Source organism: Barbus barbus (genome assembly GCF_936440315.1).
Source record: "Barbus barbus genome assembly, chromosome: 8".
Classification (NCBI taxonomy): Eukaryota; Metazoa; Chordata; class Actinopteri; order Cypriniformes; family Cyprinidae; genus Barbus; species Barbus barbus.
The window spans coordinates 23,376,542-23,392,215 of NC_136736.1; the positions used below are offsets into that span (position 1 = coordinate 23,376,542).

The 15,674-nt window shown below is 38.9% G+C and overlaps 1 protein-coding gene across 1 annotated transcript; it reads right to left on the reverse strand.

Annotated features, from left to right (window-relative positions):
- Window positions 1-342: 342 nt before the first annotated feature.
- Window positions 343-14,918, reverse strand: LOC306874423 (F-box only protein 10-like). The gene is made up of 12 exons (XM_079424460.1): window positions 14,713-14,918; window positions 11,207-11,835; window positions 9,923-10,741; window positions 8,992-9,141; window positions 8,581-8,717; window positions 8,374-8,444; window positions 8,052-8,204; window positions 6,814-7,143; window positions 6,108-6,418; window positions 5,845-6,026; window positions 2,872-3,050; window positions 343-2,246 (listed from the first exon to the last, which is right to left on the reverse strand). The coding sequence occupies exons 2-11, from the start codon at window positions 11,795-11,797 to the stop codon at window positions 2,873-2,875; spliced, it is 2,922 nt and encodes a 973-aa protein (XP_079280586.1). The 5' UTR covers window positions 11,798-11,835; window positions 14,713-14,918; the 3' UTR covers window positions 343-2,246; window position 2,872.
- Window positions 14,919-15,674: the final 756 nt, after the last annotated feature.

Consider the following 15,674-nt stretch of genomic DNA (forward strand, 5'->3'; position numbering starts at 1 on the left):
GACAGTAATAGGTTTCTAAGATGGGAACAAACTGTAACTGCACATGTTAAAATTACAGTGTTCTTGTAAAATTGAATTGAAAATAAATGGGATTATTCAGTTAACGGAAATTGGAATTGCCTGTGTTCCGATTAGTTTTACAACAACCTGATGCAAATAGATTGCATTCAATTTGCATATACCTGAGAATACTGTAAGTGACAGGAATTACACCTATGTTGATTGATGTTATTGTATAGCAAGCAAGGACAGGGATTATGAAAAATGTCTTTGGTTTTAGAAATCAAATCCAGAAATCAGCATTCAAATCCAGAAATAGCAGAAATCAGCCAATTTGCTATGGTAGCCATTATATTTATACTGCACAATAAGTATAAAACATACTGTAAAAATAGGCACATTTTAGTAGATACATATTGCACTTTACTAGGGTGACCATACGTGCCATTTTTCCCAGACACGTCCTTGCCAGGATTTGTTTTGGCTTTGTTTTCATGCTGGTTGAAGGTAATGATCGAAAAGTAGTTTGACCAATAACGTGCAGACATTGTACATAATGGACCAATCATGGTGCGTGTGAGAAGGTGGGATCTACAGTCAAAGCGATGCAATTATGCGTACATATTAGGAGTGTTCGACGTGGCTCAGACCGATCAGTGTTTGACATCAAAGTACCTCGAGAGCATTTTGAAAGCATTAGGAACCGTCTGTATGGTACTTTGATGTCATACACCGATCGGTCTGCATATGCAAACAAAGCCAAAACTTAGATATTTTAGGCAATATAGAAATCCTGACCAGGGAAAAATGGCACGTATGGTCACCCTAACTTTACAAATCAAACCAGCAGTTGATATGAGAACATTACAAAAATAATAACAGCCTGCCGTAAATCTAACAGAAGCTGGTTATCTTTTGATAAGGTCTGTGTTCTGGGAGGAGATTACATTACAAGACCCATTATTTTAGTGATGGGCAATGTTCTTAATGGCATACTTACATACCATTCCTGCAGTATGTATACTATGCATAGTGTGCAAATGTTCACGATACTGAATCATCCAACATTTACAAGCAATGACTTGTAAAGTTCCAGTATAATGAATGAACATAAATTACAGCATCTTATTAGTCTTATTTGATCAGACTGCCAAATGCAGACATTTTTACACACACAAAAAAATTTTAAACTGCAAAATAACCTTGAAAATTCAAGTCAACAACTTGTCGCCACTCACATACAATGAGTGTGTGTGGATTCAGAATTATACCTAGTTTTATCATCTTTAAAGAAAAACTTTGCAAAGTTTAGTAAATAGTAAGCTAGTATTCCATTCAGAACATGCGAAGGTCTCTTAAGAAACCAACCAATTTTAAGCCCTGTGACTACTTTAGGATAACTACCTAAAGACTGATTGAAGTTACAATTTATCATTAGTCTCTCATTTTCTTACTACTAAGTTTTTTTTTACATTATAACAGGACTCAAAAGCTTGAGTTTAGCTGTGAACTTATGATAATCTAGATATAAGTCTTGCTCCCAGTCTCCAAAATAGTAAAATAGCTATCATGATGGCCATTGCATATCTGAATGTTTCCATTACATGATGCCAGTGAAACTCTTCACTGCTATACAGTTAAAATAAATGATTCATTGATAGGCCTATTGAATCAGTGCCTATGAAATCACATTTAAAGGGACAGTTCACAAAAAATGTTAAATTGTTATTTACCCACTCTCATGTTGTTCTACACCTGTATGTATATTTTTCTCCATCCATACAATGGAGGTCAATGGGAACCAAAACTATTTATTTACCAGTATTCTGCTAAGTATCGTCATATAAAAAAAAAAAAGAACAAGTCATACTGGGTTGAAATGACACATGGGGTTATGAGGATAGAGTAAATTATGACAACATTTTCATATTTAGGTTGGACTATCCCTTTAGGATCTTTGAATTGTCTTTTCAACAATTTTCTTTCAAAATCTTCAAATCTTTCCATTCGGCAGTGTTCAGTCACCCTTCAATAATGTGCAAATGTACATGAAACAGGAAGTGTTTTTATAGGAAAGCTGAATATTGCTGCTCGATATAATGCAACTCATGATTGGCTGCATCTCGGTACCCAGTAAGTGCTGTTTTGTCCTTGTCCATTACAAAACCTCAGCAGAAGCCAGCAGGACTACAATCCCCAAGGTGCACTGAATTTGTTTATCTTCTATTTTCAGCACTGGTTCTGGTCTTTTGGGAAGAGAGAGAGAGAGAGAGAGTAAGCCACGTGACATGTCTCTCACTTCAACTTCCCTCGTGTCTCTTTCTCCCTCCTGACTGTGTGTGAATGTCTAAAATGATAACAGGCTGTAGGACCCTGGACAATTAAATCCATGAATCTTACTGATTCATGTTAAAATTGATTTTGTTAAATAGAAGCTTGATTTGAAGTAATTTGCTTCCAGCAGAAAACTGTTCTGTACTGAATGTGCTTTCAGCTGGATTGGTAGCCAGCCAGATTTCAGGTATATGATAAAATCCAAACTCCAATAAGTTGTTCGTAAACACTGATCAATTTAGAGTGAGTGGACTGATTAATTTCAGATCCAAGAATATCAAAAGGTCGTCTTAATCCTTTAAAGTTTGATTATTGGACTACGAAACAACCTACCTTTGGTTAATCATATTAAAAAGTTATTTTTGATAATTTTAACATCATGTGCTTGAGGCTTAATCTGATTGTTCATCATCCATCCAACATTGAAGCAGTGTCTTCACCTCCTCTGTGTCCTCCTTCACCCAGTGTTCACATTGAGGGAACATTGTAGGAATATTCATCTGTTGTTGTGGAGCTATAAAGCCAGGAAATATGTACCTCATAAAATTGAGCAAAAGATGCTGCCGTTGTTATGGCAACCACTTTCTACAGAGGCAGTGATTCTGTTTGTCATGGTGATGGCAAGGTGAGCAGGAAGTGTGGAGGGGGTGATGCTAGAAGGGTTACTATTATGAGGACGAGGAGGTGGATTATCCAAGGCCCAAAGCGCTTGTGATCTAGGACAGAAAGAGTAATACAGATCAAATATATTGTGCCATATATTATTAACGATGCACAGAACCAAAAATATTAAGCAGAAATTTTCCATTTTGCCTGAAACAGTTATGGAAGGGTGAAATGTGAGTCAATCATCTATTCTTCTTTACTACTAGTTACAGCACAAAATAAACAGGAATGAACATCAGAAGAGAAACATGTCAATAAAACAGCTTGTAAACAATGTCATGTAAGGTTACATTTATCTCAGGAAAGCCTTTCGATGTCCATAGCTAGGAAGGCATCTAAAAAAAAATTACTTGAAGCTAAATATATGCACTTCATTACTTAACCTTGTTTGTATGTTGTTTGAATGAATCTCTCATGAAAACTTTCTTACATTCACCGTTCAAATGTTTATATTTCAATAATGGATTGGAGTAGAAAATATTTGTCATTAAAATTGTTGATTAAAAATGCTTGTAATTTAAAGGTGCCGTAGGAGATCTTGGAAAATGCTAACTTTAGCCTGATAGCACTGAAAGCGAACGTCCTGCCCTCCCTGCAATCGCCCCCTGAACGCATGAACGCACACACAGACCAGACGACCAGAGACAACATTACTACAATAGGCCGCTACATCATGTGTCATTCACCGGTGAGAAAACTTTATAGTACAGTTAGTAAAAGTACTATAATACCAGGAAGGAAGATCAGGTTGTTGATGTTTGTCTGCCATTCTCGCTCTGTCTGCACAGTGTGCGTGAACGCGCTGATGACGTATCCTGTCTGCGTGAATAGAGTGCGCAGAAGTATGCTAATGCAGACGTTGACAGGCAGGTAGGAAAAACTATTAAAATGCTCAGATCGAGCGTTTTGATTGGACGAACATTTCTTGGTCCTACGCCTTCCACGGAACATACAAATACATTAAGACCACTTAACTTAAAGGGGATCTATTATGCAAAAATCACTTTTATAAGGTGTTTGAACGCAATTGTGCGGCTGCAGTGTGTGAAAACAACCAGCCTATAATGGTAAAAATCCACCCACTTATTTTTTTTTTATAATCTAAAATCATAAACAGTCTCTCATCACAAGCGGTTTCAGATTCTCCCACTCTTAACGTCACTGAGGGGAAAAAGTCCCGCCCATTTGTGACACTGCCCTATAGAATCAGGGAGAAGTGAGTGAGTGAGAAGCAGCAGTCCGACTCTGCCATTACTGATTACTTGCTGTAGCTGCTGGAGATATACAATGTCAGCGCCAAAGAGGCATTTCAAGTGTTGTGTTTTGGGATGCACTAACGAACATAGGAGTCTCCATAGACTCCATCTGAGCCGCTGAGGACACTGTGGTTAAGTTTCATTGTCTAAGGAAATGTCCCGGAAAAAAAAATCGGTAAAGTCCACAATACGTGTAGGGATCAATATCAACGCTTTGTGCGCGAACGTCAGCTCCAGACAAAGTAAATATCAAGCATTTGTTTTCCAAATTGCCTTTCTGAAAGAGCTTCTTGGCACTCTGTAAAACTAATGATGCTAAAGCTACCATTGTCTCTGCCTGTTTTCACTGGTGCTGCCCATGAATGATCGTGAATAGGAATGTGGTAACGTTTGTTAAAAGTTGCATATGAAAGCAATGTGAGTCGATTGCTTGAGTTTGTTGAGCTTATAATCACAAGCGGGACTTATAAAGTTTGTGATAGCGTGCCATGCACCATGAGACCAGCTATGTTGTTATTTTTAATCGCACTGTGCTCCCTGTTTGTGCAATTCATAAACGCTAATTTATTATGCACAGTACAATGAGATGACTGACTTTTAAACAGTACGTTTTCTGTAAAGTTCAGGCTTGTACTAATCGTGGAATGTTTATTTGCAAAGGCACTGCTATTCATAGTTTTCAGTCACGTGACCGGCTTGAAGACTTTGAGGGCAAAACATCCACAGAACTGCTGCAAGCATGTCTGAATTTCTGAACAATGTCTGAAGTTTTGGCCATTTGCAATCCATATTAAGCACCCGTGGCAATATTTCAATCATAAACAGTGCAACAAAACGTTGCAAAAACAGAGAAGCTCCGCTCTCTTCTCCGGGAGCACTATTTCATACTCAAATACAGTGCGTTTTGGCTCATACCCTAAAAGTGGCAATTTTAACAAGCTATAAAAAATTATCTGTGGGCTATTTTGAGCTAAAACTTCACATACACACTCTGGGGATATCAGACTTATTTTACATATTGTAAAAAAAGGAACATAATAGGTCCCCTTTAAAGATTGCTATCGGGATGTGAAGAGACTTTCAACCAGCATAATAAAAAATGTTTCTGAAGACAATCACCTATTGCACCTTTAAATGTTTATATACAATTTATTTTAGTGTAAATTATTAAATACATTTGATTAATTAATTGATTATTAAATAAACATTGTCAATTTCGGCTTTTAGCATAATGACTTTAATTTTGGTTAAAAAAAAAATAATTTTGGTGCATCATTACATATTATGATATATATTGTAGATTTTTGGCCTATTCTTCTAAACTACATATAGGCCCGGTTTCACAGACAGGGCTTAGACTAAGCCGGGCTTAGGCCATAGGTCAATTAGGACATTTAAGTGATTTTTATAAACGTGATTAGAAAGTTGTCTTGAGACAAAACAAAGGCACTGATATATTTTAAGATCAGTCAAGTTTATTTCAGGTAAAACAGCTCAGATTTACATTTTAGTCTAGGACTAAGCTTAAGCCTTGTCTGTGAAACCGGGGGATAGAGTTCTGTGCCTATGACATGTGAGTGTATCTAACCTGGGTGTGAGCAGAGAGTTGTTAAGTACAACACACTCCAGGTTCTGTTTGAATGTCCGTATGGGGGTTTTAGTACTCGTAGAGTGGCTCTGATAAACCAAGTTCTCCTGAACCACACCTCGGACCCGGTCCTTTACAGAAATCCCATAACCCCGCAAAGCCTGAACACGATTCCTCAATACCTGAAGAACACAAAGCAAATGTCAGCATCTGATAGCAGGGACTGTAGGTAAAGTGTGACAGTAAACTTGAAGCATACTCACTTTAACATCTGCATTGTCCATCACTCGTATTCCAACAGCATTATTTCCGACCACATCATTTTCCACAATCAGCCCATCGCCTCGGAAGCAAACACCATGACAGTTATTGCCATAAACCCCATTGCCACGCAGCTCTACTCGACACTCTCTGTCCACAGCCACTCCTCTCCAGCCATTACAGAGAACACAGTTTCCAACTAAACGTGTCAGCTGAGCACTCTGAATGACAGACACGCCGTCTCCTCTGTTACCGTTCACCATGTTGGCCACCACGTTCAGAGGCTCACTGCTCTTCACATACACTCCAACAGCTGGAGAGACAGAGGAAAAAGGAGACAGAAGTGGGTGAGCTGTCAATCTAATATGATCAGGTGAACTTGACTAGGGGTTTTAAAACTTTCTGATGCCAAGGGCCACAAAATAATGATGACAATATACATATACTCTATAGCAAATCTCTGCTGTGTGATTAATCAGAAAAATATAAACTGTTTTAATTTCCCATCTCTATATATAAAGTTGGATATATATTATATTCAACATTAACTGCATGCATACAATACACGTAAAGCAATATATAGACCAGGTTAGCATCATATTTAATTTTTGACATAAGAACTATGTGAATTAGTACTTTTCTACAGTACTTACCTATGTAAAGTCTGTAGTCCATACCTCACAGAAATTATATTTAACAAAAACTCACCTCCGTTGTGGCTAATGCAGTTGTTTTCCACTAGGGCAACTGTGATTGGCCGTCGTGAGGAAAAGCGCTCATCTTCGCTATCGATATCACTTTCCCATGCCATCAGTTCTCCTTCCTCATTGAAGTTCACAGGACCTCCTCTGTCCCTCTCTCCAACCCCGACTCCTCTCTCTCTTTCCTGTAAAGAGCGATAGCCCTCTCGGCTCACAGTAGACTCTGTGTCCTTCCGGCAGAACACGGCCAGCCCATACATGCGGTTATGGGTAATATGGTTTCCAATGAGCTGAGGTAGACTAGATGACATTACCCATACCCCACAGCCTCTGTTCCCTACAAAACACACAATTATACAATGTCATGACCAAAAACTCTGACTCTTTTGTTCTTTTCTGAGTTGAACATCGCAATGTTAGCCATTGTAATTTTGACTTTATTCTTAACTGTTTTTATTACGTGTCAAAGTTCTATTATTAAATCATTCTCAAAGTTTTTTTTTTTCTTCAGTTTTATTCTTGTTATTATTTTACTGTCGCAGTAAATCAGACCTAAAAATTATATTTATTTTTTTACCAAATCTGCAACCAAAGCAGCTTCACATATCTGCAATCATTCCAAAGCAGCTCTTTATACTCCTGTTTTCCTCAAAAACCTTAATTTCTTTTCGACAGAAGAAAGAAAGGCATGAACTTATTGGATGACATGGGGTTGAGTAAATGATTAGGACATTTTTAATCTGGAAGTGAACTAATCCTTTAACATGGTAATGTAATACCTTTATAATTTTGACTTAATTCTCAAAATATTACTACTTTATCTTGTAATGTTACCACTTTATTCTCAAAATGACATTAGTTATTTTCAAAAGTATATTACATTATTTAAAATAAAAGTCTTTTTTGAGAATTTTTGTGTGGTACTAAATTGATCTAAACAGAATGCTTATTCTAATTTTTGAGTCCCAATCAACATTTATGGCACAGTGTTTGTGTGGGTTTTTGTCGTAGCCCCACCCACAGGTCAAACTGGCTATATAATGTGTGCCAAACATGCTCTGACTAGATGACATTTTGTCGCACAGCATTTTTTCTGTCAGTGCATAAGGTAAAATTACTTCTCACTGTTGCACTTCACCTTATCACGCACTTAAATTATAATGCAAACATATCAGCTCAAGAATGAACAGAGCCTGGATAACATCTGCCAAATGCCTTAAACGTATAAATATGAAATATGCACACCGTATATGTGGTTGCCCTCAATGAGGCCCCTCCCTCTCTCTCCCACCACCACTCCGTCCGAGTAGCCATAACAGATGAAGTTATTGCGGAGGACTGGATCACCTCCTCGACGAATATCAGCACCACCCCACTGGTTCTGCCTTATAACATTCTCTATCAGATATGAGAGGAGTAAAGCAGCAGTTCAAATTGATTTAGCATAATTTAATTGAGCTGTTTCAAGAGCATGAGGAAACGCTTGAAAAGGGCAAGGTCTATTGTGCTTGAAGCACCTATACACAATTAAACAGCAAATAGAAAGTGGTACTGCAGTCATACAGACCAGTGATCAGTCCTCTTCCATTCTCATTGACAGCAATTCCTGCTGCAAGGCCCTGGAAAATGTGATTTCCACTGCCATACAGAGAGAAAGAAACAGAAATCAGATCTTCATTCTTATTAGTTTCATGATAGCAAACAAATATATCTAATTTTGTTCTTGTTATCCAACTTTATTTGAATAAATCACAATAAGCCCTGCACGGTATACCTGACAACAGGATTGCCATTAAAAAGAATATAAACGCCAGCTTCCTTGTTGCCATAGATCTGGTTGCTGCGGATAGAACCTCTCCCGTTGCCCAGGACAACAATCCCGGAACGCAAGCCACTGTGGATTCTATTACACTGTAGCCAGGAAAAAAGAAAGGGAAAGAAAAAACAATGTACCACAGAAAATTATCATGGTGGAAATTCCACTATATTTTCTAAACTTTCCTCTGAACTAGTTCTCCTGATTACACCAATTAATTTAAAAGCAAACCTGTATAAGAGAAACATGTGCTTTTTTTACGCAACTGGCAAATTGTTTTTCCATGACTGGTAAGAAAAACAAAGACTTTTATCTAATTATACTGTATATATTCCTCCTTTTTTTTAGCATACTAAAAGAAATGTTTACCAGTATGATAGGATTAGCCCCTTTGCGAATGTCTAGTCCCGCTTCCCCATTGGAATGAATGTTGTTCTCAGCAATGAGACCTTGAGCAGAGAGTCGCAGGAACACACCAGACGCCTTGCACCCACACACTTCATTACGCAACATCACCATCTAAACAGAAAAAAGACACACAGTATATATATATATATATATATATATATATATATATATATATATATATATATATATATAGAGACATTGGTGAAAGAGAACCAGGACAAGAAAGATGGAAAAAAAAAAAAAAAAAGAGGAAGATCAGAGACATTTGCACAGAAAATATTTCATGACATTGCACTATTATTAAATCTGGTGTGTGTAATTTTTGTGCTACCAGCAGCATGGCAATTTGTTTTGTTTTTTTGACTGATGATGGATTCATATCTATGATGGATTAAAATTCTATACTATGTTGTTCAAATTAAAGCACTAAAATAAAAAATAAAAATACTCATTTGAAATGCTACAACTGAATTTGTCTATCAAAATGGCTATTTATTTTGAGATTTGCTATATATTACTTTTAACAGTGTTATGGTTAGGGTTAATAATAAATTATTATTGCTGTATTTGCTGTAATTTTTTTAAGTAACTTCCAGTGAGCAGAGCACTAGATGATGGAAAAGGTAATATGATTATAAAAATTGGGGGAAAACACAATACATTTAAACAAAATTCTAATGCTGGCTGACCTACACTCAGGGCTGGATTATTAGTAATAATAGTAAATATTTTTTCCCAAAGCACCAAAAGCTGCTGTATTTATACTTTTCAGGGAAATCAGCCAGCTAAAAGCTTACTTATAGTTGTCTCTGCACATTAAACTTGGAAAAGGTAGTTTCAGGTCAACAAAATTTCACACATCAGCTTTAAGGGCCATTAAGGTTTTACACACTTTGGCATTCTGGATGCAGCGCACTGCATAGTTGAGCCCTCTGAACACATTGGCCTCCAGTCGAGCTTGACCGTGATTGCACAGGTGCACACCACCTTTTCCATCGCGCAGCAGACAGCGCCGCAGTAGGCAGCCTTGAACCGATGTGGCCAAGTCCCGCACCTCTGCATCCCTCTGCAGTTCTGCAGACAGACTCAACAGTGCAGGAAATGCAGAAGAATCAGGCGCATCTGCTTTGGAGAGATGAGCTAGTCCGTGCTGATCATATGAAAGTTTTAAGCCTGTGTTTTTCTCGCTGGTTTGCTCATCATCTTCCTCACTTGACTCACTCGATGTTTCCATGCCATCCTCCTCAATCACTGTACCATCCTGACTTGAAAGAAGACTATCTCCACCTTTCTGTTTTGCCCAGTTTGCTTCCCAGTCTACTTCCTGTTTATTCCAGTCCTCCATTGTGTTAACTCCTTCCAAGGGTGTGTTTGCATGACTACCAGCACCCACACTGTCTTTCCCGCCCTGATTAGATATTTCAGTTGAGCCATTATTACTAGTCATCATGGTGAAGGTCTTGGCCAAGGCGACCAGGTGTTTGAAGGCCCAGTTGCGTTCAGAGACCGGAGCACCTTCCACAGTGACAGAGGCAGAATCTCCCCCTGAGAACTCACAACTGTCCATTAAACTTATGGCCACTCCCAGAAAATGGGCTGAGCTGCCCTGGGCAAAGGAGCAGAAACGAGCCTGACACGTCCCTGGACCCCGGATGTGCAGCTGACAGCCCTCAAAGTTACAGTTGTCCAACTGGACATGACCAGAAGACGTCTAAGAAAGAAACAAGAGAAAATATGTAATTTTACGGAATCTAACAGTGTCTCAATAAGAATCAGATTATCTTAATACAATTTAACAGTGTTTTGATATAAATTTACGGTTTTCTGTCTGATGTCTTAAAAGGGGTTATGACATGAGAAATTAAATTTGCCTTGATCTTTTGGCATATAAGGGGTCATTGTCCCATTAAAAGTTTCATAGCTTAAAACGTCCTTCTCATTATAAACAAAGCATTTATTTAATCAAGCTCCAAAATGGCTCATTTTGGATCTGAGGTGCAAGATGACATCACCCGGGCACAAGCATTTGCATAAACACTGCCTCCAGAGCAAGGCATCGACGAATAGTCATCTTCTCAACATAGGCCAGTTAATAGGGTTTAGAATGTGTTTTCTGGTTGAATATGCATAGATCTTACAATTTGCATGCTTTTGATGTGGAAGTATCAAAACTCACCTTATAAACCACAGGTGAAAACCATGCTGGCATGAACACCAGATTGCACAGCCTTGCTGTTGGGCACTGTTGATCAAAGCTAATCAACAACGACACATCCCCCAACTTGCCCATTCCAACAATCTCCACAGGCACCTTAAGGGACACCTCCACCTGTTCCTCATACACACCCGCATGGAGCACCACCTTATCGTATGGCCCTGCCGCAGCCAGCGCTCCCCTAAGAGTCTCATAGCCGCCTCCTGCTATGGTCCCGACATGCCAAACTCTGCGGTCTTTTCTCCGGCGGAAAAGATGGAGGCAGGCAGACGAGTGGAGGTCCGAGCCATTCTGGGTCCAGGTACGGCTGGAAAGAGTATGTTGACGGAGAGCCTCTCTCCAGGAATCTGGGGGCAGGTGGGGGCGACGGGGCCAATTTGGGTGGCGACATTCAGAGCATCCTAGACAGAGCTGGCGCCAACGTGTGCTGTCCAAACTCAGAATGAGCTCCCGCCAGGCTCTGCACACCAGACAGCATCGACCCAGATCTGGCAGAGGCAGGTATGCCAGGATGAGGCGCCAAAGCTCGACGGGCAGACTTCCCACCTCCATATCTGTCAGCACCACGCCCCCTCACCTGGGCAGATCACCTTAGTGTAAACGGGGAAAAAGCATTTGCTCAATAAAAGTATAAATATCATTACAAGTACTTTTTTTTTTTTTTAATTACACTTTCTTTCCAGTATTGACATATTTCCTGTTGAAACAGGAAGAGTGGGGAGGAAATACTTAAGTCATTTATTATCATTATTATTATTTAAATCAGCCTTTAGTCATGAACTACAATTTACTACTTGTGGTTACAGGATGCTCTCATTCTCGTGAACATTTGATTGGGCAGAAATCTGTTTAGTACATGATGAGTCATCAAAGACTAGTCAGCCACCAATTGTGCAAGTTCTCCCACTTAAAAAGATGAGAGAGGCCTGCGATTTTCATCATAGGTACACTTCAACTATGAGAGACAGAATGGGGGGGGAAAGAATCCAGGAAATCACATTGTAGGATTTTTAATTAATTAATTGGTAAATTCCTCAGTAAAATAAGTATTTGGTCACCTACAAACAAGCAAGATTTCTGGCTCTCGCAGACATGTAACTTCTTCTTTAAGAGGCTCCTCTGTCCTTCACTCGTTACCTGTATTAATGGCACCTGTTTGAACTCGTTATCAGTATAAAAGACACCTGTCCACAACCTCAAACAGTCACACTCCAAACTCCACTATGGCCAAGACCAAAGAGCTGTCGAAGGACACCAGAAACAAAATTGTAAACCTGCACCAGGCTGGGAAGACTGAATCTGCAATAGTCAAGCAGCTTGGTGTGAAGAAATCAACTGTGGGAGCAATTATTAGAAAATGGAAGACATACAAGACCATTGATAATCTCCCTCGATCTGTGGCTCCACGCAAGATCTCACCCCGTGGGGTCAAAATGATCACAAGAACGGGGAGCAAAAATCCCAGAACCACACGGGGGGACCTAGTGAATGACCTGCAGAGAGCTGCGACCAAAGTAACAAAGGCTACCATCAGTAACACACTACGCCGCCAGGGACTCAAATCCTGCAGTGCCAGACGTGTCCCCCTGCTTAAGCCAGTACATGTCCGGGCCCGTCTGAAGTTTGCTAGAGAGCATTTGGATGATCCAGAAGAGGATTGGGAGAATGTCATATGGTCAGATGAAACCAAAATAGAACTTTTTGGTAAAAACTCAACTCGTCGTGTTTGGAGGAGAAAGAATGCTGAGTTGCATCCAAAGAACACCATACCTACTGTGAAGCATGGGGATGGAAACATCATGCTTTGGGGCTGTTTTTCTGCAAAGGGACCAGGACGACTGATCCCTGTAAAGGAAAGAATGAATGGGGCCATGTATCGTGAGATTTTGAGTGAACACCTCCTTCCATCAGCAAGGGCACTGAAGATGAAACGTGGCTGGGTCTTTCAGCATGACAATGATCCCAAACACACCGCCCGGGCAACGAAGGAGTGGCTTCTTAAGAAGCATTTCAAGGTCCTGGAGTGGCCTAGCCAGTCTCCAGATCTCAACTCCATAGAAAATCTTTGGAGGGAGTTGAAAGTCCGTGTTGCCCAGCGACAGCCCCAAAACATCACTGCTCTAGAGGAGATCTGCATGGAGGAATGGGCCAAAATACCAGCAACAGTGTGTGAAAACCTTGTGAAGACTTACAGAAAACGTTTGACCTCTGTCATTGCCAACAAAGGGTATATAACAAAGTATTGAGATGAACTTTTGTTATTGACCAGATACTTATTTTTCCACCATAATTTGCAAATAAGTTCTTTTAAAAATCAGACAATGTGATTTCCTGGATTCTTTCCCCCCATTCTGTCTCTCATAGTTGAAGTGTACCTATGATGAAAATTACAGGCCTCTCATCTTTTTAAGTGGGAGAACTTGCAAAATTGGTGGCTGACTAAATACTTTTTTGCCCAACTGTACCAGGGGTGACGAACGTCGGTCCTGCAGAGTTTTGCTTCAACCCTAATCAAACCTGATCAAGCGACTCAAGGTCTGAAGGGTTAATAGAAAGCTACAGCCAGGTGATTTTTAATTAGGGTTGGAGCTGAACTCATACAATACCATTTGTTTGGGGTTAGTAAGATATATATATATATATATATATATATATATATGAATTTTCCCCAGCTATTTCTCCAGCCTTCAGTCTCACGTGATTCAGCAGAAATTATTCTAATATGTTAATTTGGTTCTCAAGAAACATTTCTTATAATTATAAATGTTAAAAAAGCTGTGCTGCTTAATTTTGTGGAAAATTATTTTTTTTAAATGAACAAAGTTCAAAAGAACAGCATTTGTTTGAAATCTTACTGATCCCAAACTTTTGAATGGTAGTGTCTCTGCTAATTGTCATTTTGTCAACTTTTAGGTGTACACTAGCATATAGAAAGCTAATAGATAAATCTAATTTTGATTTCATGGGATGATGTAAAATATTTTTAGGTTACATACGATTCATAGATTTTCAAAAAAAAAAAGGTCAAAGGTGAAAGACCTTTGTGTGAAAGAAAAAAAATTGATTTTATGCAACAATTTGATTAAAAATGGAAATTTGCTTTTACACACGTGTGTGTGCGCTTGTCACAAATCCTGTTTCCAAATAAGAGCATAGTATTCGTTAAATGTAACATTGGGGTTCACTGCTGCAATCTATATATTATAGATCTATAATATTGATTCAATAAAATTAATATGCAATGCTATTGGCAAAGACACCGTACAGAATCACAATGCCCTGTCCTGCATGCACACAGGTCGCAATACGAGCACACAAATGAAAACAGGCATGGGTGCATTCGACTGAAGTTCAAAGGAAAGGAAAATAACACATCCATCGATTCTGCAACTTCTTATCTGCGTGACAACAACGACATGTTACAATACTGCCATCTGATTCAGCGCAATAACAACTAACGAACCTACCTCTGACAATACAGTGTTCAGCTAGCATTTTCTCAGACGTAAAGCTCATCACGGCAGTTTTCGCTTGGGTTACGAGCAGAAACCAAACACCCATCCGGTAAAAAAAATCTCGTATTTCTTGGTATTTTCCTTGTTTTTGAAGGCGTGGAAAATAGGGCTCACGTATTTTCATTCAGGAGGAGGCGGGGAATGTGTCTCTACAAACGACAACGACAACTTTTCCCTCTTGTCTGACTCAGTTGTTAAGCAACATGTTGTTTTTTTTACTGTGCAGCAATACACGTGATATTATGCTTTTGACCCCAACTCCCCCTCTCTTTCTTTGCCTCTTTGCAGGCGCGCGCATCATTTGTTGTTAGCAAAACTGATGATCAAAATCACGCATCGCTCCTGTTAAGGAAAAAAAAATAAAAAATCGTTCGTGTCTTGTGATTAGACATGCAGAATACATTACCCTCCTGAATAACCTACATTTAATTATTTATTTGCAAACTATTCGTCTTGTATAGGGCTTTTACATAATTAGTGTAAAATATTTTTTAAATTCTTAGACACTTCCATGTCAACTCACAATATCTGCAACCAAACGTTGACCTAAAATTATTCCACTAGTGAAATGATCTTATTAAATATCTCCCATTAATGCATGCACAGGAAACGTTTCTCATTCAAATTAAAAGTCCTTGTCTGTCAGTAGAGCAGTGCCATAAACCTCAATAATGTAAAGCATAAAAAAGCTATTTTAATTACGTTTTTATAAAAATGTGACAGAATTGCATTTCCTTTCTATGTGTGATTAATTACGTAACAGAAGTGAAAGATGTTTAACAAAATCAAACAGACAGTATGTTTGATTGTATGCCAGCAGTGGGAAAACTCCCTTCCCTATTTGGAGAACACAAACCTTTATATGTCTGAATTGCTTTTTTGTGTCTCGTAATCTTCTCTAACATTTCTCTGTT